The sequence below is a fragment of the Colletotrichum gloeosporioides genome (assembly GCF_011800055.1).
Source record: "Colletotrichum gloeosporioides strain Lc1 chromosome Unknown consensus_72, whole genome shotgun sequence".
In the NCBI taxonomy this organism is placed as follows: Eukaryota; Fungi; Ascomycota; class Sordariomycetes; order Glomerellales; family Glomerellaceae; genus Colletotrichum; species Colletotrichum gloeosporioides.
The window spans coordinates 47607-71712 of record NW_025544717.1 but is presented as its reverse complement, the minus strand read 5'-3'; the positions used below and the strand labels follow the sequence as shown (position 1 = coordinate 71712).

Below are 24106 nucleotides of genomic sequence, written 5' to 3'. Positions count from 1 at the left end.
ACATTACATGTTTTTCTATTTTTTTCGGTTGTGCCCGTTCCTGTCGCCCTCGAAACTACTTCTTCTCCCAGCTCAGGGCAGGCGGGAAATAGGAACACATATTTGATATTATGGAATGTCTAACGCCATATCTACAAATGCGTTTTGAGTTTGATGCAATGAAGCGATCTGATCTTTCAACGATCAAGACGTCTACAGAAGCCAAATTCCTCCAGCATCTGCCCGACGACAACCATGCCACCGATGGCTGGGGTGAAGAGGATGCCGGCGCCAATGACCACGTACAAATAGAACGACGTCTCTACCACCCAAAAGTACTTGGTCACCAACCAGTCTATCGCTCGCTCCATGAATGTCGCGTTCTCGAGTGCATACGCTATCGCATCGTTCGCGCCAATCTTGTACACGCCGTGTATCTCGGACGGGAATATCGTGCTGAGTCTGATCAGGGGCCCCATGACGATACCGAATCCCAGCCAGGAGAGGACCCAGACTCTTTGGTATATCGTGCTGTGGCCCGGGTCGAAGCCGGTGAGCGCGGCGACGATGACGAGGGGCGCTAGTAAGAGAACTGTCGTGACGGCGAAATATGAGGCGTGCGCTGCCTGGGACGGCCAAAATGTTCTCAGGGGCTCCTTGATGCTATCGAGATCGACGCTGGCTACAAGGCCAGAGAACCTGCCGCCCTGTCTCCTTGCCCTGTCGAGGTCCGGCGTATGTACCAAGTAGATGCAGTTGTACTCCGGGGTGAGGAGCAGGGCTATCAAGTTGACCAGAGACATGAAGGCGTAGGGCGCCACGGTGACACCAAAGGCGGCGTAGCCGTACCTTTGCAGCTGATCACCGCGGGTCCGGTATACCGTGGTGATGCCCCATATCGCCTGTCCCAAGGCGAAGAGGGCCTTGGGGATATTGTAAGTACTGCCTAGCTGAATATTCGAGCGGTCGAGGTGGTTGGCCGTCGAATCCGGCGGCGGCTTCAGCGGCGTTCCAACAGGCACCTCGACCAGAATGAATCCCTTGGGCAGCACGCAAGTCCCGTGGATGGTGCGGGAAGAATGAACCCAACGACCAGCCCCGCGGAAGCGAGACCGATACCAGGGCGGGGCGGAAGTATCGGTATCGTACCTATGCATTGTAAAGTTAGATGCCAGAAAACTTGAGTCTTTTTTGAGTTTTATGCGGTTTCTTTTCTCCTCATTCTTTTCGGTTCATACTAACCAGCTTCGGGACGCCCTGTTGAATCTCATCCTCCTCAACGACCGCTCAATCCAGGAGACTTTGGAGCGCTCTGTTTCGTCGACGACCATGCAGAGAGCGCCCGCCCGCGTGGCCCGGCTGAGTTCGTCGCGTCTGACGGTCCCGGCGTGGGAGAGCAGCCAGCGGGCGGCGCGCAGGGAACCGGTGCTCGGGAGGAAGAGGGCCGTGATGACGGTGAAGCAGGTCTCGAGGACGGATTCTCCGGGCCGGCTGGGGAGGGTGAGGGCGTGGACAAAGTAATTCGTTGCATAGAAGATGATGAAATCGCTCCAGATTGGGGGAGTGCAGAGGAGGCGGGGGTCACCGTGGTTGACGGTTCCCGCGGGGACGGTGATTGTGATGTTCATCGTCAACTGGAGCTGTGAGCTGGGCAGATCTCATGTCTCTGTGTAGTTGAACAAAGAATTGGGGTTTTGCGTCTTGGAAACGCAATGTTGAATAACAAGAAAGTATGGCAGCTTGAATAGTAGCAAGAAAGGGTGGAAGGGATTTGAGGTGAAGGCGATGAGGTCTAGGGGGTCGATGACGTTGGCAGTGAGGGCTGAGAAACCGGCACTCGCGCCTCAGAGACCGGCTCTTGAGTTGAATGCAACAACGGAAGATTGCAGTTCAAGATTTGGTGTCATACAGAGGAATTGAGCAACTCCATATTTCCCAACATGAAGCATCACCCATAAGAAATGCTCAAGGAACTAAGTGCATGAGGGGGAGGAGACAGAAGAAGACATTGAGGACGCATCGCCACCATTTCATCAATGTGGGACCAGAGGCCTACGTCTGAGCACAGGAGAAAAGGGACCGAATTGAAAAAAGATCCGACGATATCTCATTCATGAGATGCGTTGAAACAAAGCTCAGCTCTGGGCTGAGTCTTCTTGAGCCGCTATTCGCCGGGACTTCAGCAGAGACGGAACAAGCTCCAGCGCATGAGAGACGCCACTTGCCTCGCTTGGTTCCGGTGCAGGCCAGAACCTTGGGGCGCTTCTTATCTTATCGGAGGCCTAGCTGAGTCATCAACCCCCACTACTAGCGCATGCACTTAAACTTTCGACGCGTCTGGACGCGTCTTTGGAACGGGGCATTCCATTTAGAGCGACCCGACGTATCCCACCGCCATCTCCCAAGTTCAGTAAGAGACGAATACACATCACAATGGCTCCTGCTGCAGTCGAATCCGCCAACATGTCCACTCCCGAGAACCCGACGAAGCAGAACGGCGGCGCACCGGCTAAGCGCCACGAGGAGTACCAGTATCTCGACCTCGTCCGCGAGATCCTCGAGACGGGCGAGCACCGACCAGACAGGTCCGAAGGCATCGCATAACCACCAGCAATGCACAATCACTGACGAGAAACTCAGAACCGGCACCGGAACCTACTCCATCTTCGCCCCGACGCCGCTCAAGTTCTCCCTCAACAAGGACGGCGAGCCCCTCCTGCCCCTCCTGACCACAAAACGCGTCTTCCTCCGCGCCGTCATTGCCGAGCTCCTCTGGTTCGTCGAGGGCAACACGTCGTCCCTGGCCCTGAGCGAGGCCGGCGTCAAGATCTGGGACGGCAATGGCTCCCGCGAGTTCCTCGACAGCGTCGGCCTCTCCCACCGGGAAGTCGGCGATCTCGGCCCCGTCTACGGCTTCCAATGGCGACACTTTGGCGCGGAATACGTCGACGCGAAGACGGACTACAAAGGCCAGGGAGTCGACCAGCTCGCCGAGGTCATCCACAAGCTCAAGACAAACCCCTACGACCGCCGCATCCTGCTCAGCGCGTGGAACCCCGCGGACCTGAAGAAGATGGCTCTGCCGCCGTGCCACATGTTTGCCCAGTTCTACGTCTCGTACCCGCGGGCACGTGGCGCGGCGCCGTCGACGGACGAGAAGCCCAAGGGACACCTGCACTGCCAGCTGTACCAGCGCTCCTGCGACATGGGGCTCGGCGTGCCGTTCAACATTGCAAGCTACGCGCTGCTGACACACATGATTGCGCGCGCGTGCGACCTGGTTCCTGGCAGCCTCACGCACGTTATGGGCGACGCGCACGTTTACGCGGACCATGTGGACGCGCTCAAGGTGCAGCTGGAGCGGGAGCCGCGGGAATTCCCGATGCTCGAGATCAACAACAGGGAGGCGGGTTGCAGCATTGATGGGTGGAAGGTGGAGGACTTTGTGGTCAAGGGCTACGACCCGCATAAGACGATTGCCATGAAGATGTCTGTGTGAGAGAAGAGAGGCCTATGCGTTGCGTTCCCGGGGGATGTTTGACGGTTTGGTCTGATTGTTTTCTTTTGGGTCGGCATTTGGAGGGGTGTTGGGATTTGCATTAATGGATGCGACACAATGAGCCGCGATGAGCATGAAATATGCGGGTGAGGAGAAATGACGATTGTCCTTTGAGTAGAGAGCACTGCGGGTTGGCAGACAATGAGAATAATAGCAAGCACGATGATAGATGAGTTGGCTTATTGCAACTATTTGTTTGCCCCGAATGCTTGCAGCCGAGTCAAGTCCTAGCTGTCATCGAGTAAAGATTCGATGGCGGCCCGATTGCTGCAAGTTGGCTGGCATTTCGGTCACCCAATGTGACCGAAATACAGCAGTGGCAGCAGCAGCAGCACCAGGTTTGGCGGGTGAAGACGGCATTTGAAACAGCAGCAGTACAGTTATGCACCGGGTAATGCAACAAGGCCTGCTGGTGGGAGCTTGGGCCAGCCACCCCTTTGGCGATTTCGCAGCTCCCCATTGGATGCATAACGACACGACATGCAACCTTGGCCAGCAAGCTAAGTACAGTGCGCTACACCGTGCCTGGCCCCTGACTGCCACGGCCTCGCTTCTCTCCGGGTGCTAAGTCCCCTTGGTCCCCCGTCCACCCACCAAGTTTTCACTTTCGACGCTTCCTCACCTGCTCCTTAACCGTCACAACCTCCACACCAACCAAAACCTCACTACGGATACAACGATTCCTTCAATTGAATCACAAAAAAAGGCACCGACTCTGCCTTATCACATCCCGCCCTCCCGCCTCTGCCATCCCGCCGCCAGCAGCGCGCATCGCGCCTGGCAAGCCGACTTTCTTTCCAGGAATACCACCGACCCCAATCGAAGACCGCCCTTGACGCCCCTCTCGTCGTCGTTGTTGTTGTCGCCGCCGCCCTCGCGCGCGCGACGTGATCCGAGCCACTCATGTCCGCCGCCGCAGTCGCAATGGCCGACCACGACCCTCACCCACACAACGGGCACGACGCGCAGCACGACGCCGCCCACGACCTCCATTCCTCCGATCCCGATGCCAGCGCCCTCGGCGGCCCTGGCCCTGATGGCGTCGACTCCCCCGTATCCACCCCGAAAGAGCGCCACTCCCTCACCCTCGACCAACGCCGCGCCCTCCGCCGCTGGGCCAACGCGCAGACCATCCGGCCCAGCCATAAGGCCTGTATAGACTGGTTCTATAACCAGTACGGCCAACATATTTCCCAGTCTACCGTATCCCACTCCCTCAGCCCAAAGTATTCGCGTCTCGACGGCGACAACCCACAACTGAGCGGGTCGCGGCTGCGCTTTGGCAACTGGCCTGATGTCGAGAAGCTCGTGCTTAGATGGTACCAGCAGGTCCAGGCCACAGGACGCCATCCGACGAACGAGGAGCTTGGGGAGAAGGCCAAAGCCATCTTCACGGCTTTGCCACGCTACAAGGACGAGACCCCGCCCGAGTTCTCCCCCGGCTGGATTCACAGGTTCAAGAAGCGGTACGGACTGCTTATTAGGCGGCAGAGACGTCATGGCGAGGGCGGGATGAACCCTGCCGACGACATCGGATACCTTGCCGACTGCGTACCGCGATTGATGGCGCTCTCCGCTGAGACCAGCCCCGCCGCCATTCGTGAGTCCGTCATGCGTGCTCTAGGCGTCGAGGCAAGCTTGCAGACCTGCGCCCTCGTCCGCGACGAGGTCCTGCGCAGAATCAGCAACGCATCCTCAACAGGCCCGCTGTCCCCGACCACGGCGGCGGCAGCAGCAGCAGCCGTCCCGCCTCCGGATCCACACAGCGCAGACACGAGCATGGTCGCGCCCCCCGGGAGCGACACACCCATGTACGGCGACGAGGACCCCGACATTGTGCTGCAGAACGCGCTGCGCCAGCTGCAGCAGGAGGAGGCGGAAGCAGAGGCCACCGCGGCCGCGGCACGAGAGGAGCGCGAGCAGCGTGAACGCGCCCAGGGGACGGCCGCTGCTGCGCTGGCGACGCCGGCCATCCAGCGGGCCACTTCCACGGCCTCGCGATTCGTCCCATCGACGCCCGAGCTCAACCTGACGCCAATTAAGAATGACGATCCTGTCTCGGCGAACGAGCGGCCCCTGCGGTGTCCGTTCTGCGTGAACCAGAGGATGCTTCGGACGATCAAGGAGGCCGTGGAGCACATGTCTACTCACGTAGTGGTATGATTTGAGGATTTGAGTGGAGCACGGGAGTTTGATTGCAGCCAGCTTCCCCGGAGGAGAAGGAAAGGAAGAGAGAAGAGAAACGAATGAAATACCCAACTTTGTCATTATCAATACCGGCGACCTCGGATCGTCTGGAGTACTTTTATTATCTATGGGAGCAGACTCATGTGCTCTTGATAAGCTTGCGGACTTTCTTATCCCATCGAAAAAAGGGAGGCGGGCTGCTTCTTCTCTCGCCGCCAAGGGCAGCTTTATTTCACGGGAATCATGAGGAGTGCATGAGATCAGGAGCAGGGCGCGACATGGCGCACCAAGGGAGTTTTTATTCGCTACCCTGTACGTACATAGCCTTATAATGAAGATTTTTCCACGTTCACTGTCTGCTCTCCCTGCTTTGAACGATTGATATGAGAGGTTCTTACTGGTGTTCACTACTTGTCAGACTGGAAAGGCTGGTCATTTTATTGCACTCGCGCACACACCCCGTCACATTTTCTGGGTCATCAAACATTGAACTGGTTGATCTTCGTCTCTTTCTCGCTCAAGTACTGGTGTTGCACTATCATCCTCTGACTTTCTGTCTCATCCGCATCATCCGCTCATCATCAATAGAACCCTTCTATCCTCTGGCCTTCTCCTGTGCCGCACGGCTTAAAGGACCAGAGAAAGAGCTCTTGGCAAACTCCCGTGTCGATAAAAATGGAAGAAATATGGCAAGTCAAGTCTGCCGTTTGCCCAAACATAACGCCCGCCAATGTCCCCATTTCCCATATCCTCATGATGGAAGCAATTCCGTCTTTCGTCTTTTGAGAAACTCTTGGACATATGGACCCCCGGGGGCCGCATCAATAATTCTTTTTGTTTTCCCGTCATCAACATCAACATCAGTCGAGGAAAATCGTAAATAGGGGACCTGCCGAGGCCAAAGAAGCGTAAAAGAAGAGAAAGGTAGTCGCTGGCGCATGAAGGAGAGTCGATCCACTGGCGTCATGGTCGCATGTATATCAAGTCCAGCTACTAGGAGAAAACAATATAGAAGTGAAATTCGGCCATCACCTGTGTAACAAGACAGAGTGTGGCAATGCGTCGCGTGCGCTGGGAATCATGAAACAAGAATGCAATGGCGGTCGGGAATATGCTTTTCTTCGTAGACAGGCGCAGAAACCATTGGGGACCACAAGCTCGCGTGCGCCTGAATCATACTTGCTCAACGTAGAGCAAGAGCTTGTCGTTTCGCTCCAGAGCAGTGTCGAGGTCGTTGTCGCTCATGAGATTCGGCTTCTCTCCAGTCCGGTCGTCCTTATAAAACAGTTGAATCTCTTCTCCGACGGCAATCTTGAGTCTGTCTGAGATCTTGTCGTACAGCTGCTGGAAAGAGATGTCGTTCGGCACTCGGATGGCGATGAGGTCACCGTTGAAGTAAAGCTTAATCTTCATGGCCTGAGCTTGGGCAATACCAGGCGAGACTGATGGCTGAGACTGGGACAGCGATGATGGCTGCCGAGTCATGCCTGGCTGGCCCATGGATCTTTGCTGTGGCGCTGCGGAAAGCCCGGCGTAGCCGTTTCCATTCAGGTTATTCCTCGACGATTGTCGCGACGCACCGTCCGCCGGCGAATCCGTTGACGATGGCTGGGAGCCGCCCGATAGCCTGTACTCATCTTCGTTCGGTGCGTTCGGGTCGATCTCGTAGTCGCCCTCTCTAGGAGCGAAAAACTGTCTGACGAGGGGGCACCTTGCGATATACGCTGGTTGTGCGAGGAGATTCTTAACGTAGGCATCCAAATTGTGTAGACGACCTTCGGTAATGGCATCGGTAACGTAGTTGACGGGTCCCGGCATGTACGGCAAGGTACGCTTTTGCGTTCCTGTGTTGCCTGCCTCTGCGGGGAACTCGGTGAGGAGCGCGATTTGGAAGTCGTAAAAGTCCTCGTAATATCGAGAGAGCTCCCAGTGACGGCCGTCCTCCAGCACAGCCTCGATGACAAACCAGTACTTGTCCTCGGCAAAGCAATATCTGGGGATGCGGGCTGAGATCGGGGCATATAACTGGTCGGCGGATTTGGTGTAGGGGGTAGTCGGCTGCGACGCCGCCTGTTGGGAAGTTCGTGACTGTTGGTAGTTCGCCTGTTGTTGCTGCGGCTACGTGGCAAGTCAGTTTGATCCAAATGAGAATGGGTTGGGTTTTACTTACGAAACTGTTACCGGTCTGCTGAGAGCCACGACGTTGGCCTTGCTGGATGCTCATGCGCTCCATGCCTTGCTCCAGTGAACCTTGCTGCGGCGCACCACCGACGTCGAACTTGCCCAGCGTAATGCTGCTGTTCTTGTAGTCGGCAGCCATCTTCTTCCATTCCTCAACCTTGGGAATACCCGCCTTCTTGATGGCGTCTGACGCGTTGCCAACAGCGCTGTCCGTTGCCATGTCGCGAATTTCGACAAATGACACGGGAATAAGACCTGGCCCACCAAGCCGACCGATAGGCTTGGCAACGAACCACTCGGGGTTAGATTGCGCGATGACGATGATAGCTTCACCAGCCTTCGCTTCCAGTTCGTCGGCGCGCTCTGCGACAAAGTCGTACATTACGATGCCGTAAACCATTGCGCCAGATCCCTTGCCAGCAGATCTGGACATGCGCTGCATCGCAGGAGGTGATTGCATGGCACCAGGAGGCGGTGCGGCTTCGGCATAGCCGGAATCGTGGTCGGGGTTCTTGGAAATAGTCGGTGACATTGTTGGGGGTCGGGGCAAGCCACCACCGTCGGACTGGCCGCTGTCTCTCTCTGTACGGCCCAAAGCCTGGAAAAACGCGACAGGCACAAGACCGCGAGCGTCGGGTAAGGCTGGGTTGCAGGCTTCGTACCAGTCGGGGTCGTTCTCTCTTCCGATTACGTGGAAAAAGTCGCCTCGGGAGAAGCTTAATTCCTGGTTGGACTGGGCTTCATAATCGTATAGGGCTCGGATAACCTGGAGGCGGGTCTATGGTCAGCAAGCTGGGCGTCGTAAGCTTTCCCCCCTGGTTGCCCCCCGGTTGGGTTGGGCGCGGCATCCAGCGCTGGGGAGCATGGTGGAGCGGGCAGATAATTTACACACCTTCTTCGGAGGGACTATGGCAACGGCGGACTTGGGGGCGATGCTGATTTTGGCGTTATCCTTTTCGCCCTTGATGGAGCGACGGAGGGCCTGTAGTAGGTGAGGCATCGTTAGTAGGTGATCGGAAAAGCGATTTCTGGCCATCGATTCTCGAGACATCTTGCTTGAGCGCATGCGGGGTCAGGAGGACGAGGAAAGAAGGAAGCAGAGTAAGTGACAAAGTCGCAGAGCCGATATGAGCAATGCAACTTTCGGCATGAAAATGTCAATCGCGCAGTGATGTGTTGTGGAGGAAATCGCAAGCACACGTGGTGATGGTGATATGCGCGCATCTGGCTTCATACGAGGGGAGACGAGGGGGGGGGGGGGCGGTTGAAATGNGGGGGAAGGGGGGGAATGAGACGGAATGCAGCGCAGCGCAGCGCAATGCAGCGGCGGTGGCAGGCAATATTAGGAAGAAGTACAGCGGCAGGTACCAGAGGGGACGATGAATCACGAACCTTCATCTTGTGTGACACTCCCTCTAGATGAGGGTGAGAGTGAGGGCGAGGGCAGTCGCAGGCGTGCAGAGACTGGTAAACGTAACCTGGCGAGATGGAAATTGAATGCGAAGCTCGAAATGGAAGTGGTGACGGGGGGGTACGGGGGACGGGACGGGGGACCCTGTGGCACCACGCAGAGTCGATAGGAGGTTAGGGAGCGAAATGTTCCTTCCGCACAGCCTGATTGGGCGCAAACAGGGGTTGCAGCAGAGAATCGGTGCGACGACGACGACGAAGACGACGACGACAACAGGCAGGAAGTGCGTGAGGTGTGGTGTCTATGTCTCGTTTTGCGTGTGTCGCTACTGGCCGTCGATGCTGCGGCTGCGGCTGCGGCTGCTGGAGGGTGTCGGTGTCGCACTCGCAGAGGCTGAGGCAGTTCTTGCTCTGTCGCAAAACAAGCCGAATGACGCACGGAGAGCGCGCTGGTGAGAAGGTGCGGATGTGGTGGTGGTTGTTGCTTGTTTTTTCTTTCTCTTCCCTGGTACCCAACTGAGGAAGGAGGGGAGGGGCCGGGCTGATTGATGCCGGTGCAGACGGGAAGGAAGCAGGAAGGGAGGGGCGATGATGACCGGGTCGCACTTTCCTGGAAATTGCGCTGTTCGCTGAGTCGATGCCGTTGGGCGTCTGAGGGGAAAATTCCGAAAAAGGAGGGAGAAGAATGTGGAAAGAAAGGAAAATCCGAAAAAGGAACGGCTGAGATTGGGACGTCGCCTTCCTTCAGAGAGTTGATGTCCAAGTCGGACTTTGTTCGAAGTTGATGGTTGTGTGTTCCCTTACAAACTTCCTACGCTGCTCTTGCTCTTCTCGGTTCCAACACTCGGGTTGTGTGTGCTGGACCTTTCCACGCAGACACAGTCTCTTTTTGTCGACCAACAAGTCCGTCCGGCTTTCCCGCTTTGAGGCAACGTTGTCCAGTTGTCTTTCTGTCCTGGCTGATCGATCGACTGACCGGCGTGCTAGGCTGTCTCTCCCTGGCTTTCTTATTCCGACTCGGAAGCTGGCTGTCTGTCTCTCGCTCTCGGCCTCCGAAACAAGATGCCCGCGAATCAACTCGGGCTACACAGTGCTGCTCGTTGGGGTCGCAAGAGTTGGCAGTGCGTATACACCTAAGCGTCGCTCCTCAGTCTATGACTGTCGTCCAAGGTCCAAAGTTGAAGTTCGACTACTCGGCGAAGTGCAAAGATTGCGCTGGAATGCGGCGGGCCGGCTGTGAGCGAAGTGAATCGACCTGGAGGGGTGAAGGGAAGGCAAGGGAAACACGTCAAGAAAGGACGGCGGACGGGCGAGGGTAGAAAAGGCTCGTTCGCCCAACCCAAGCCTCTTTACCTCTGGCAGACCAGCAGCCCAAGCCGGGGTACCTGGGTACGCACCACACGCTAATACTACCCTACGCCCACGCAGCCCGCTGTACTTAGTACGCACTTCCAATCCCCGGGATGCGCTCCTAAATCCCACAAGACCAGACGAAAGGGAAGCCCACGAAGCCCAGGAAGGGGGGGGGGCCCGGAGAGGGGGGCACAGCTGCACCGCAACGGTTGGTAATGGGCTTGCCTGGTGGGACTCCCCGTCTGCGCAGTCACCAACCCAGTTACCATTCAAGACCATGCCCGCGAGATACCCTGGTCTGTATGGTACACAGTACCTTACCCGTCCTGGCCTGTCCGTTCGCTGGGCGTGGATGGGTAAATTGCGCTAGGGTTGCGGGTGGGTGTCCTGACTCCAACGAGGGTGTCGGCCTGCAGATTATGGGTGATGCGACCTTCGTGTGCGTCTCTCGGTCCCGTCGACGTCGACGAGGGTGAGTGCTCATGACACAGCCTGGCTAGTAAATGTTTCTTTTCTAACCTTGGAACTACTGCTTTCACTTCTCATCAGATTCTTATTCCCAACCGGATATCAGTCCATATTCATGCCTTGCGCTCTCAACCTTTCCTGGCGGCTGTCACCACTGCCATCGCATGACCGGCGCTGACCAGACTAAAAAGCCCTTCGCGCCATCCCGTAACGCAGTAACGTTCGGGACTCACCCGTTGCTGGACAGCTAGACAGCAGCCAGACAGCGGCGGCTCACAGGCACGGAGACTAAACCAACTTGTGTACGGATCGGGCATTGCGCGAAACTCAGCGGGCGTGGCAACCACATTAGCAACCCTCACCTCAGATGGAAAGTTTAATCGCTAAGAGGGCCTTCGGAGTATGGTCGAACGGGAGACGGTGATAACGAAAGAAGCTACATGTGCTCCTGGCTTCTACTGTCAGTCCTCGGCTCTCAGTGGACAGCCTGGGTGTTAACGCGACAGTCTTGTGCCTCGCCCGCGTCCTACGAGCATCTCTGGTCGCATGCCACTTGCAGCTTGGCCAACGACAGAGTTCAGGGACGGCTTCCTCTCTGCCAGTCATATCGTGCAGATGCATGTCTCGCCTTCATGCTCCCAAGCCTCATGCCGGTGGCTGCACCGGCTCTCCAAGCCGAAGCAACGCATCTGGGGAGGCTCGGAGAGGACCTGATGGATCCGTGGAAGACTTGATGGATCCGTGGAAACGGCAGGGCAGGGCAGCCTAGGCCCCAAACCACCAGAAATCCCGGTGCCGTGCCCTATGACGGCACTGTCGTATTCTTACAGGGCACAGCACCGTGGCTAACAGCAGAAGACACACGACGACTCGCACAACTGACACGAGGTATGGCTGGGTCACCACTGAGCAAGCAGCATCGCATCGCATCGCAGCGCAGTTCCAAGACACACTATTCCGTTTGCTTAGCCCTTCTCTGCGATAATCCCATCGGCATTCCATCGCAAGACGACGACCAGCATCTCGATAGTGCCGTACACCTTCTTCAGCAAGCCAACAAGTGCACCTAACTGTCTTCTAGCTAACTGACCTCTCGTTCAGCAGCTAAAAGGACAATTATTAACCAGCAGATGGATCTAAGGCTTATCTTAGCTTCCCCTCGTCGACACTCATGGCCATTCTTTTCCCCCGCGGTTGCACAGCTTTCGCCACTGTCTTCCTGGGCACGCACATGGCATCTCCTCCGCTAAAACACAGACCTTCTGCTCTCCATCAACACCCCATCTGAATGACATTGACCTTACACGCCCCCATGCGAAACAACGGCATGCAGCCAATAGCATCAGTGTTGAGCTTTTGACACTTGCTTTTGCATGAACTGACCTCTTCTTTTAAACAGCTTATCCCTTCAATGGCCGAATTGTCAAGCTTGGCTCATATCGCAGTGCGACGCAGGGGACTAGACAAGAGAAGAGACTTGGAGCGGCACCTTATCGATTAACGCAAAGACTCTCTCGCTTCCTTGTGATCCCGAGCAATGCAGCAGGACGGGGTATCCTGTACCTCCCTCCATCTATCGGCCACAGTCTAACAGAGTTCTTCCTTCTTCGCAGCCAGGAACAGCTTACCATTCAGCACCAAGAAATGCCTCTCTCCTGCGACCCCTGTTCTTTGCGGCGGACCCGGACGGTTTTTCACAGGACCCATTGAGTTCCAGCCTAATGACTGCAACGGCCCAGTCCAGGTGCCATTTCGGTCCCAACCCAACGACCGTCGAACCTTGCCACACGGAATCCTTCCCCGGCTGGCGGGATTCGCTGCAAGCGACAAGCGAGTGCACTGGATGCTAAGGATTTGCAGGCTGAGGGCACACGGCGTACGCGGCAGTCTCGGGGTATTCCCTTCAACCTCTAACGCGCCTCTTCTATCGAGACTTGAGGAATAAGGAACTAATGGAATCACAAATTGGCTCAATGCGACGCAGGCTTCGCAAATTCATAGCATGCTGGCGTACTCGATGAACCAGGTTTGAATCTGACGAAATCCTGTTCATCAAGCGAGGAATGCCATGGTAAATATCCCGAGCTGTATTGCAAGGGTGTCTTGGATCCAACGCGATCCTTGCCAAGCTTACAGGTACATCGCGAATCTTTCTACAGTTGTCTCTGACTGGTTATGCGAATATCGTCGACTGATACGGCGCCCATTAATGGCGACTCTATGCGCACTCTCGCCAATCTTTTCCCAGGCGTTACCTCCACCAGTCAGGCGGCCGAAACCTAATCGGATTGTGCATCCTAACGGCATGGCGATCTCGCCCTACCGTTGGCTCTTGGTCTTTGTGTGCTTTGTGTTCAAGCTAAAAAGAAGTACTTCTGAGCTAACCTGGAGAGGATTTCAAAGTCTAGGCCAGGCTAGAAGACGCCCCAGCCAATTGATCAACAAGTTGCGGACCAGCTTACGCGCCAACGCGTCGGTTGAGCAACTTGGCGCGCGCGTCCACAAAAACATGACACCCACTGGCTTGTTGAAATGAAGGTCAGTTCAAGTTGGACAGAGTCCGGCTCTTCAACACCGTATCATTCTACAGAATGCTCATCACGGCGACCGCGTTGTACCTTGCATGGCAGAAACCATGCGCATCTCCTCAGAATGACCTCATCCGAGGACAGCCCCGGCGACGGCGCCTTCTCTCTCCGTCCCAACTTTCCAACGCTTCGAATAAATTGCTCCTTCTCCATTCGCCCACCCCTGGTGCTTATGATGTCGCCTTAGCTTCGCCTAGCACAGAAAGCGCTAAGGCTGGTGCAAGAATCCTTGTTAACGTCCCGTTTCAGCGGGACGGTTCAGGAACCACATCCCCGCCTCTCTTGGCTCTGCCAGTGACGGAGGTGGCAGTCTTGATATCAGCGCTGTGTCGTCTCGTTCCTGTTGATCGCTGCAGCCTGTCACCTGTCTGCGGAAGCTCGGCGGCGAGAGTCAAAGATTGTAGCGGGAAATATCTTAAATCCATTCTTACCCGCATGGTCTCACTTCTAAACCGGCGTCATCATCCATCCATGGTGCGGTTAGGTTCATCGACCCTGGGCTACTGCACACAATCATGGCATTTCAAGCTCTTGGCAGGGGATGACGTAGGCCGGGACATTGGCATCGCAGCCTCGTTGTCTGCCGACCCCATGCCAACGTGCCATCCCGCAGCTGGTCCCGCATCAAGACGCAGCTCCCCGGTGCCGTGGTCACGCATCCGGTGGTTGTCAGTCACCTTCCAGAACCTTCACCACCATTCCCCACGATTTGGGGAGCAGAAAACCGCCCAACGACCAATGCCATCCATGACTGGGGAGGAAGCCCACTTCCCCAAAGGAACAAGGGCACTCCAATACCGATAGCGAGTGTGAGATTCCAAATACAAAACGGCAGGCGAACCCACATCTAGGGTCTGCAGCCAGTCTTTACATAAGAATAGGGTCAAGCTTTAACTTCATGCCGCAGCTGTGTTCGGATCCAGCCCGTCCCGTTCGCGGACACAACACAACTTGAAACTGGACGTCCCATGTCGCCTGAAACGGGGCAGAGGTCACGACTTTCACCAATGGAATGCCAGCATCGGGCACACGTCTGTTCCTTTTGATTATTCTTCATCGAGTTCCAGATATTAGGAGGAACCCTGAGTTTATGGCTGGTGATCGACAGGTCAGGTTCACCACCACTTGGGATGCCTTGACAATCTTCCGGCGCGAGGCGAGGGTAGAGCTCCACGGACCAAGGAGAGAAGAAGGGGTTTTGTTGCACAATCAGCCGGAGCTCCAGACCTCCCACACAGTCTCACTGAGAGATACGCCAGCAGCATGACGACTTACACGTTTGCAATTGTTCGATGTGACCATCAGTTCATACGCATGGCCGAGTTCTTCTTCCCAGGAAGCCATGATGTCACACTGAAGTCTTAAGCCGGCGTGTTGCGGGGGTTTTTTTTTTTTTTTTTTTTTTTTTTTTATTNTTTGGGGGGGTTTTTTTTTTTTTTTTTTTTTTTTTTGAATACGGCAAATACATCCATGACTGTCGAATGATACCGATGAGCCATCACCAGCACCTGACTTCGAAACGTTCGACAATAAATCGGCATGCAACAAACCCGTCCACACCATTCCGTAGCGCCGATTTGTGGTTGTCGATCCGCGGCCTAGCGAGAATGTGGAGGTCGAGGTCGCGGAGAACAGTCGTCTTGGCACGGTGAAACGGGGTCTCCGTCCCATCAACGCGACGACACCATGTCACTTGAATATATGCAACTGCTCGCGCGAAGAGTTCACTCCATCGGAGTTGCGAGTCCACGGCGGCCCCTCCCGCCGAGAATCTCACCATGCCTAAGTCCCCGGTCAGATGGAGACGCTCGCTCCGGGTCGGCGACCGGCGGGGATATCTGTGATGCAATGTTCGAAAATAGCTGCTTGCGATGGGATATCGGGGACTTCAATTACGGCGGAATCTCGACCGCAATTACCATTCACACTTGTACCCTATGTCGAAAGGTCACAAGTTCCGCAGAGTCCACGACCTGAAGAAGGCATAACATATTAGCAGGCCTGCCAATATCAAGGCTCAGCTCGGTCTTCATCCGGGTTCGGCGGTGTGGCCCATGATACTGGATGGTTACACTGAGAGACGACAAGAAGCCAGGAATATCTGTAATTATGCCTTTTTCTGTACCACGCCAATCACTGCAAATGCCGACGTGCCCAGCAGGCCGTCTATTCCTGGCCCACCCTCTCCGGTCACCGGGACTATTGTAGGTCGACCCTACATAGCTCGGAAGCATCGCGTTCTTGCAGCGGCAGCTCGGCACCTTGTCAACCCATTCAGCCCGGGTTTGAGAGACCTCAAGTCCCGGGCTGCCAATCGCCAATCAAAGCGCACCCTCCCATCGACAACGCTCCGGCCATCAAACACCACAAGAAATAAATAAGAATCAGTTGACAGGCGAGCTTCCATTCACATTGCAAACAGAAGCTTCCTTCTCCAAAAACGCCCCAGCGCCGGCATGGGCAAGGGTCGCGGGCACGGGCATATCTCACGCACGGCAGATCACCAGGGCCGTCAAGGCGTGCCGTGGTGAGGGGGAAAACGAGCAAAGATTGGGAAAGTGACCTCCCGTAAGGTTTGGCTCATCTTTTGGAAGGACCGCTCTGGACCGCGGGGGAAATGGGTGAACCGAGCCTTTCATACACTAAGAAGTTTTTCCCTCCCTCTTCCTTCACTCTCCTGTAAGTTCACTTGTCTTGACGAGGCTTTCTTCAGCCGGAACTTGTCATCCGTACGCACCCCTAAACAACTGTGCGCCTTGGTAAAAAATGCAATGTGCCAAGCGAGATAGAGAAGCAAACGCTCTTCACCTCTCGGATGAGTGCAGTTGGAGGTGGCAGATGCGCCCTCTCCCCCCTCCTTCTTCTCGGCCCATGTCGGGCAGATCCGTCTGCCCGCACTCCCGAAATCCTGCCCAAGTGCGAACACGCAAAGTCTGAAAGATGATGCCACTCCGAGGACACCATGCGCGCTCATGCTGAGTTCGTCTCGGGGGGCGTCTACTCGTCTGTCAAGAAAGTGACAGCTGTGGCCGTGAGCAGCGGCAGTCCAGACGGTCCGAGAGTTAGAACACGCTGCTGCCACTGCTGCTGATGCTGCTAAGAAAGTCCTCGGGCGGGATCAGATCTTTCTTCCGTTTCGGGCAACCTGCTCATCGCTGGGAGCAGGAAGGCACTCCCTACGAGCTGCCTCCGGCATCTGACTGAGACTGGATCTCTTCTCGCGTGCTGTTGGGGGGCATTTGTCTTCAGTGTATCGGTCATTCCTTAATCACCAAATAGTTGAGGTCGGGGCTGTAGATAGCTGATACCACCAAGCTCTGTCTGTTATGCCTCCACGTTGGACTGGCTCGGCCTGCTCGCCCACTTTCCTCTGTATACGCTGTCTCCATTTCCTCTTTACTACAGTAAATTGGATCAAAGGAGAAGAGCGCGAGAACCATCAGTCAAGATTGCTCATTCCTAGTAGATTAAAGTGAACCGTTCAGGTGTTGCCTGACTCTTAGGAGCAACTCTTCTCTACAAGAACGATTTCTTGAGTAGCGTGGATTGCAAGCAGGACCAGGTTGATAGCTACTACGACCACGTAGCAGCAGCTTCAATGTGGTTTAATCAGGGGGGGGCTTTGATCAGGAAACGAGGTGCCAGGCCATGGAGACCTTCGAGGGTATGGTAACAGTAAATGCTTTGAGCACTAAGTCGAAAAGACTATGGACCGCTCCGCTGCCCAAGCTCAACTTCAGCAGATATCTTGTGATATAGCGACGTATATGCAAACGCCTTTTGCCCCAAGACCCAAAACCGATGTAACACCTGGCGCCCTCTATCCTTCAACCCAGTCATGTCCATCTTTTTCCCATCCCAAACGCCTTCCAGCTCGCCTGCGCTGCAACGCGGCGAGCCGGGGTCAAGTCCGAAAGCCCCCAGAGCCAACTGCCGGCCACCCAGGGCCGGCCAACATCGTTCGAACACCAGCGGCAGCTCCGCCTAGTGTCGTCGATTATTTGTTTCGTTCGTCTTCTGCCTCCCACGAGCCCCCGAGATGTATCCCGCTATTTGAAGCTATGCGTAAGCGTCAATGCCGTGCAAAGGGGCAGAAAGGCAGATCGGTAAAATCGTGAGTTCGTAACCAACAACGAGGTTTGGTACTTCGACGAGTCGCAGGAAATGCATGGTGAACAAGCGCGGTGAAGTGACAATCGAGAGAGGGGGAGAAAACAATAAAAATGAGGTCTACGAGGAAAATTCGGGTACCCAAGAGGTCCTTTTTGTGAGATGTGAACGGGTTGGAAAGGGTTGGAAAGGATGGCCATGCGCATGGCCTGAGGTCGATGGTACGAGGAGAGTTAGGAGGTGTAGAGCAAGCTGTGATGAGAAGAGAAAGATGGGCGAGCAGCTCAGATCTGGCCTTTGATGTCAACCTTGCGGAAAGCTTCGGTCCTCGCAGATTCGAACAGTGGTCCGGCTTTGCCGGTCAACAGAGCGATGTACTCTGATCGTTCTTCGAGAAGGTGCTGACCATTGTAGTCGACAATGAATTGAGCCGCATCAACGTCGGACTCGAAGCCGAGCTCCTCAGTGATGAACCGTAACTTTACGTCTGGCTTGTATCTGTTCGATAGTTAGCATATGTGCGAGCGAATGACGGGCGGACGAAACTTACGCCTTGCAAATGTTGCACAGAGCAGCGAGACGCTCACGAACGACGAACATATCCATGAGGTACGCTCCCATATTGGGAGTATCCAGGTAAAGCTGGAAGAATTTGTGGTAGTTTCCCAAGGCGAGAGCGGACCGCACCTGCATTGCGTGCTTGATGGGCCGCTCCTCCTTCTCTGCTGTGGTTAGATCTGCCAACGTATCATTAAGACCGGTACGGTTGGCGGTGTGAATAAAATACAAAATGCGGTATGCCTTGAATTCGATGGGGTTCCCTTTCAGGCCTTTGGCGTACAGGGTACGCAACTGGGTCTGGCACTGATTATACTCACCAAGGTCCCCCTTCTCCAAGGCGATGCGAGCGTGGAGTTCGTAGACGGAAACTGTGAAGTCGTTCTTGATCCGTTGCACTGTCAGGTCTTGACGCATGGACTTGAGCTGATCGCAGATGTAAGAGTAGTTGCCCTCTTTCTTCCACTTCTTCTTGAGGAGATCCATCGTCTTGTGCAAGACACGCTCCGGACGAACCTGGGAGGGTACGGGAGGAGCTGTCAAGCGAAGGTACCTCTTCTCCAAGGTCTCACTGGTGCCGACAACGGGACCATCCGAAGGCGGAGGACTGGGCGATCGATAGGATGACTTATATCCACCATCGAAACGGCGTTGTCGCTTCTCCAACTGCTTCTGAAACTTACTTGACTTGGGCAGAGGTTCGTCGAAGCTGGCTCGTTTGTCGGGGGACGCGAAAGAGATGCGGTCTTCCAGGGCGTTGGATCGGTTGCTGTTAGTAGAGCGCCAAGGGACAGTCTTGTCATCCGCAGTAAATTCATTGGACTTGCGCTTCTTCGGGTTGGGCGTCGAAGTGTCATATCGTGCATCATAGGAAAAAGCAGCACTCGGAGTGGAGTTCAGCTGGACTTGTCGCTCGTTCTTAATCAAGGCTGCAGGGAACGGCACATTCGTCCAGTCGGTGGACTCGAGAGTGCCATTTTCCATGTGATGGGAGATGGTCTCCTTCAGCTTGGCTTCAATCTCAGGGCGAGACACAGAGGGATCCATGTTGGCAGGCAAAAAGGACTTTTGGACATAGTCGCGGACAGAGGGCGGCCACTCAACCTTGCGCTGAGGTTGAGGTGGCGGGACTTGTGCGTTGTGTTCGTAGGCTACCGTGGTCTGGGATGGCGAGCTGTAGACGGGGGCTGCGGCAGGGGGAGGAGGATACTGGCCGAAGCTCTGGCGAGCCTGGACTGCGGTGTATGCTGGATCTGGAAAGAGCAATCAGTAAACGGACTTGCGGAGAGCAGAGATGAGGCCATCTCGGGGAAACTCACTGGGAGGATAGGCGTAGTTGGCAGGAGGTGCCGCGTAGGGGACGCCTGGTGGCGGCGCCGGCCAGCTGGTGGGCATCATCGTGTCGGCGGTGAAAAGGGCTGTTTCTGACGTGTATTAGTTTGTTGGACGAATTTCGACAAGCAAGAGCTTTTTGGGTCGACGTGTGGTCGGCGGCGGTCGTTGGTGTTGCGGATGTGAGAAAGAGATGGACGAAGTGAGGTTAGGGAGGTTCCGTGAAAGGCGGTGGAAATGACGGTGGTCTGTGGGCGAGGGATTTCAGGCATGGGACCGCGTGGAGTGGGGACCAGTAATGTGTGTGTCCAAGCCCAAAATAGCCGCCTGAGCCCGCGACGACAATGCGGCTTACATAAGGCATATCTTATCGCTGATGTGGCTTATCGGCGATAAGAGGCGTCCACGTTCCGTCGGGTTAGCGTTCGCAGCAACCGTGGGGTAAGGTAGTTCTGCGAGATAAACTGACGCCTCGAAGTTAACTACGCCATCAGTTACTAATCCCGACTTTGAATCAGCCAATGCACGTGTGCTGCTTCTCCAGCTTACAGACCTGACATTAGCAGTCGTCTTTTCTTCAGCCAGAATAATGTTCGATTCTTGAACAATCCATAAGCAGGACGCCGACCCTCCCCACAGCCCGAGACCGTAGCTGACCTCGCGGCCCGTTGTCCCCCCACCAATCCCCAGATCGACGCAGTGCTTGCGCATGTTGTCCTATCCCCGGATTCCCTCCGAACAGATATGACGGATGTTTCTAAAACACATCGACCTCACGACCGCTCTCCGGCCCTCCTATCTTCCGGATGAAGTCTTGTTGTTCGTCCAAGACAACGTTGGGCTCTATGAGGGGTATGCCACCGCAATCAACTTGACCTCGAAACTGGGCGAATGGCTAACAAGGGCCGTTGTTCTCTAGCAAGTTCAAGCTTCCTCACCAGCAAAATGGACAAGTCTACCTGACATCCCATCGAATCTGCTACGTCGATAAGGAAGAGCCGCGTAAACACTCCGTCGCCCTCGATCTGAAGGATGTTGATCGGTACGAATTCTATGCGGGCTTCCTCAAGTCATCGGCAAAGATTACGTTGATACCAAAACCTCTCAAGCGATCCTCTCTTCAGACGAGAGCATCTGCCATTTCGTCTCCTCGACCTGGCGCTGGCTCCCCTGCCCGAGCGGACAGTCCATATCGGCCCCCGCCAGACCCTGCAGCTGCCTCTGCGACTTGGGTGTGCACCATCTGCAGTTTCTCCAATCCGGTACCGTCCAACTTCGATCCGACGACAGCAAACATCCATACTCCTCTGCCGCCATGTCTCGCCTGTGGCATCAAACCCAGCTTGGCGCATGTGTTGAAAGCCTCCATATCTAATGCCACGAGCCGGACACCTGCCCCAGCGAGCCCTACTGTCGGCTCGCCGCTCGCAGTGCGAACGCGACCTACATCCACCAGGCCAGAAAATGGGGGATCGTTGCCTCCCTGGCCTGCCGCCTCCAACATTTCGGGCTCCCCGCAAAAGTCCTCCGACCCGAGCGCGACATTCCAGTGCCCCCGATGTACCTTCCTCAACCACCCGTCTCTTCTCTCGTGCGAGATTTGTGGGGCACCGCTCATATCGCAGGATATACCACAAGCAGTCGCGCAGGAGCAAACGCAGCGGACGGAGTCTCCGGGGCCTACCCTCAACTCAACTGCTGCTGTGCCGGATACAGCAGAGAGCGTCAAGATCTCCTTCAGAGGTGGCGGTGAAAAGATCTTTTACGAAAGGCTGAAAGGCTCGATGACGCAACGGAAATGGCTTCTCCAAGGTGCTCCGCCTATTCCTCAGAGCAACCGGACAATTGATGATAATGGCGCTGTCGTGAGAGCTCCCGCAGCCGCCCCTGAGCGCCCCAAAGGTGTTGGCATTGCAGGTCTCGAACAGCGCGGTCTCGACATGCGCAAGAACAACGAGGTGATGATAGGTAGCGCTTTCGAAGACCTCGACGCCTTGATGGCGTCTGCTAAGGAGATTGTGGCACTGGCCGAACGATTCGCAAGACAAGCGAATGGCGGGAGTGGCGCTGCGGCATCCGAGGCCAACGCGCTTCTGGCTGAATCCGCAAGCCAGCTTGGTCTGGTCACCACAAAAGACATCGTTGGCGGCAGCAGCTCTGAAACTCTGTACCTGTCGGAACTCGCGCGCAATCTCGCGGAGTTCTTGACAGATGACGCTCGTGGCGTTTTGAAGAAGGCCGGAGGAATCATCAATTTGGTTGACCTGTGGGCCATGTTCAACCGCGCCCGTGGCGGTGTCGAACTCGTCAGTCCGATGGACTTTGAAAAGGCTGCGCAGATGTGGGAGTCGCTCAAGCTGCCTGTCCGGCTTCGCAAGTTCAAGAGCGGTGTGCTTGTTGTTCAGAGCAGTGACCGCACGGACGAGACGACGATCAAGGGTCTGGTGTCCTGGCTGGACGACTTACACGAATTCCCACCTGAAAAGGAGCTGGCCTGGGACTGGCGGCAGTTCGGTCGCGGAGTCACTGCTCGCGACGCCGCCGAGAGATTTGGCTGGAGTATCGGCGTCGCAGAAGAAGAATTGGAAATGGCTGAAGAGCGCGGGGTCCTATGCCGCGAAGAGGGTATTGAGGGCCTCAAGTTCTGGAAGAACTACATTGACACGGGAGACACGAGGCGCAGGCGTAAGAAGCACCGCTGGGAAGAGGACGAGGTGTTGAAAGCACTCAAGGAGAGCGGGCTGATGTGAGGAAATGTATTGTTGACTTGGATATCTATCATGCGCCGCGTCGGCGCGTCTGCAGACATTAAAGCGCATTATGTTCTACATGAGTCCTGAGTTTCCCGCGCGGTCTGCCGTCTAAGCGTACCCCCGGTCTTGCTTCCACCGACAGGGTCTTTGCTACCCCAATCTAATCTCTACCCCAGACGCATAAAGCAAAAGTTGAAGTTCCTGAACGCCGCCCATATGAACCAATGCCCAAGGGTAATACTGACAACCAAAGAGAAAACCAATTCGTTGGCCGCATTCCAGATCAGATCAAGACGTTCAAAGGTTCAAAACACACGCACACGCACCCCGGCAAGCTCATGACAGCTTCTCCATGAGGCTCCCTCTTACTTTGCGGTTGACAACCCCACCAACACCGTAGGCCGGGATGATACGGCAGATTCTCGCCATGGTGCTGATACCCCAGTTCTTGGCCACCACCTGCCAGCGGTCCTTCCACGTCACAAGGGCCGCCGGCGCGCTGGGGCGGTTGTAGATATCCAGACCGAGAAGGTGCAGCGGCGTGCTGACGAACTGCACCATGGCGGGGGCGGCGAACTGCATGACGGTCAACCCGCTGACTTTCTTCGCGACCTCCTCGCCCATGCGCTCGTTCAGCCAGGGGCCCATGCGGGGCGGGACGTTGAAGCTCGCGAAGATGGTGAGGCAGTCGCGCAGGCCGAAGAGGGCGTAGGAGAGCATGGGCACGGGGCGGGGCGTGGCGCCCGGCGGGCCGAACATGCGGACGAAGACCTGGTCCTTGTACATGCAGATGCCGATGTTTGCGGTGCTCGAGGCGGCGAACTTTGCGGTGCCGGCGGTGACGTGGGAGGCGGGCTTGTTCTGGGCCGTCGCGACCGCGGTGTCGAGGGTGTTTGCGGTGAGGTAGGTGCCGCCGTAGAGGGCGAAGATGAGGGCAAAAGGTTTGCTGAAGACGACGTGGTGGGGGCGGAGGAGGAGCTCGCGGAGGCAGGACTTTACGCAGTCGCCGAGGCTGCGGCGGCCGGAGGCGTTTTCCATGATGGAGCTGTTGGGTTCGACGGTCAGCTTTTTCGTTTGTTCTGTATGTTTGGGAGGGGGTTGTGTTTGCGAGGGTGCTTACCGATCAATGATGGACACAAGAGGAGCCACGAGGGTGCCGGCGCATGCGGCGCTGAAGAAGTCGACGCCGAGGCGCGGGCCCAGGTTTTTTGTGTTCCATTTGCTGCCCTCGCGCATCTTGGCCTCCATGTCGACTTTTTGGGCGAGCGCCAGCGGGTTTGGCGGTTTAATTTTGAGGTCTGGCGGCGCGACGGTTGTTGCGGGAGCGAGCCCCTCTGGTCTGGTGTCCCTCTCAGCCATGCGGGCCTTGTGAGGATGTGTATTTGGGTGTTGGCTCTCGGAGCCAGACGCCTCGAGGTCGTGATATGCTGCTGCTGCTGGCTGGCGACGAGCAGGTTCTCGGTGACTTCGAGTTGGCTGCGGTATTCCCGTTGTCGCTTTTGCGCTTTGCGACGGCTTTCCTGAGCAATAAATAATACGCCCAGAATTTGGAGAAGGTGTGACGTCTGCAGGATGGGTGACGTCGTGGAGGGAACTGGCCGGAGCTAAACAAAGCACACACAACCTCA

The 24106-nt window shown here is 56.0% G+C and overlaps 7 protein-coding genes across 7 annotated transcripts; 3 read left to right on the top strand and 4 right to left on the bottom strand.

The window, feature by feature from the left end:
• Window positions 1-176: 176 nt before the first annotated feature.
• GCG54_00009466 (uncharacterized protein) lies at window positions 177-1607 on the bottom strand (the record flags this gene model as incomplete). The annotated part of the gene is made up of 2 exons (XM_045409412.1): window positions 177-1128; window positions 1222-1607. The coding sequence occupies 2 exons, from the start codon at window positions 1605-1607 to the stop codon at window positions 177-179; spliced, it is 1338 nt and encodes a 445-aa protein (XP_045259954.1).
• Window positions 1608-2412: 805 nt separating this feature from the next.
• Window positions 2413-3478, top strand: GCG54_00009465 (Thymidylate synthase; the record flags this gene model as incomplete). Its single annotated transcript, XM_045409411.1, has 2 exons — window positions 2413-2564; window positions 2620-3478. 2 exons carry the CDS (start codon window positions 2413-2415, stop codon window positions 3476-3478), a joined length of 1011 nt encoding a protein of 336 aa, XP_045259953.1.
• Window positions 3479-4462: 984 nt separating this feature from the next.
• Window positions 4463-5701, top strand: GCG54_00009464 (CENP-B-like protein 1; the record flags this gene model as incomplete). Its single annotated transcript, XM_045409410.1, has 1 exon — window positions 4463-5701. One exon carries the CDS (start codon window positions 4463-4465, stop codon window positions 5699-5701), a length of 1239 nt encoding a protein of 412 aa, XP_045259952.1.
• A 1197-nt stretch (window positions 5702-6898) lies between these two features.
• On the bottom strand, window positions 6899-8957 carry GCG54_00009463 (Protein scd2/ral3; the record flags this gene model as incomplete). The annotated part of the gene is made up of 3 exons (XM_045409409.1): window positions 6899-7837; window positions 7896-8684; window positions 8799-8957. The coding sequence occupies 3 exons, from the start codon at window positions 8955-8957 to the stop codon at window positions 6899-6901; spliced, it is 1887 nt and encodes a 628-aa protein (XP_045259951.1).
• Window positions 8958-18119: 9162 nt separating this feature from the next.
• GCG54_00009462 (THP3-like C2A9.11c) lies at window positions 18120-19809 on the bottom strand (the record flags this gene model as incomplete). Its single annotated transcript, XM_045409408.1, has 3 exons — window positions 18120-18333; window positions 18386-19646; window positions 19713-19809. Coding segments are annotated over 3 exons (1572 nt in total), but the record flags the coding sequence as incomplete, so codon positions are not given.
• A 667-nt stretch (window positions 19810-20476) lies between these two features.
• GCG54_00009461 (Vacuolar protein-sorting-associated protein 36) lies at window positions 20477-22475 on the top strand (the record flags this gene model as incomplete). Its single annotated transcript, XM_045409407.1, has 2 exons — window positions 20477-20577; window positions 20645-22475. 2 exons carry the CDS (start codon window positions 20477-20479, stop codon window positions 22473-22475), a joined length of 1932 nt encoding a protein of 643 aa, XP_045259949.1.
• Window positions 22476-22814: 339 nt separating this feature from the next.
• GCG54_00009460 (uncharacterized protein) lies at window positions 22815-23837 on the bottom strand (the record flags this gene model as incomplete). The annotated part of the gene is made up of 2 exons (XM_045409406.1): window positions 22815-23523; window positions 23599-23837. The coding sequence occupies 2 exons, from the start codon at window positions 23835-23837 to the stop codon at window positions 22815-22817; spliced, it is 948 nt and encodes a 315-aa protein (XP_045259948.1).
• Window positions 23838-24106: the final 269 nt, after the last annotated feature.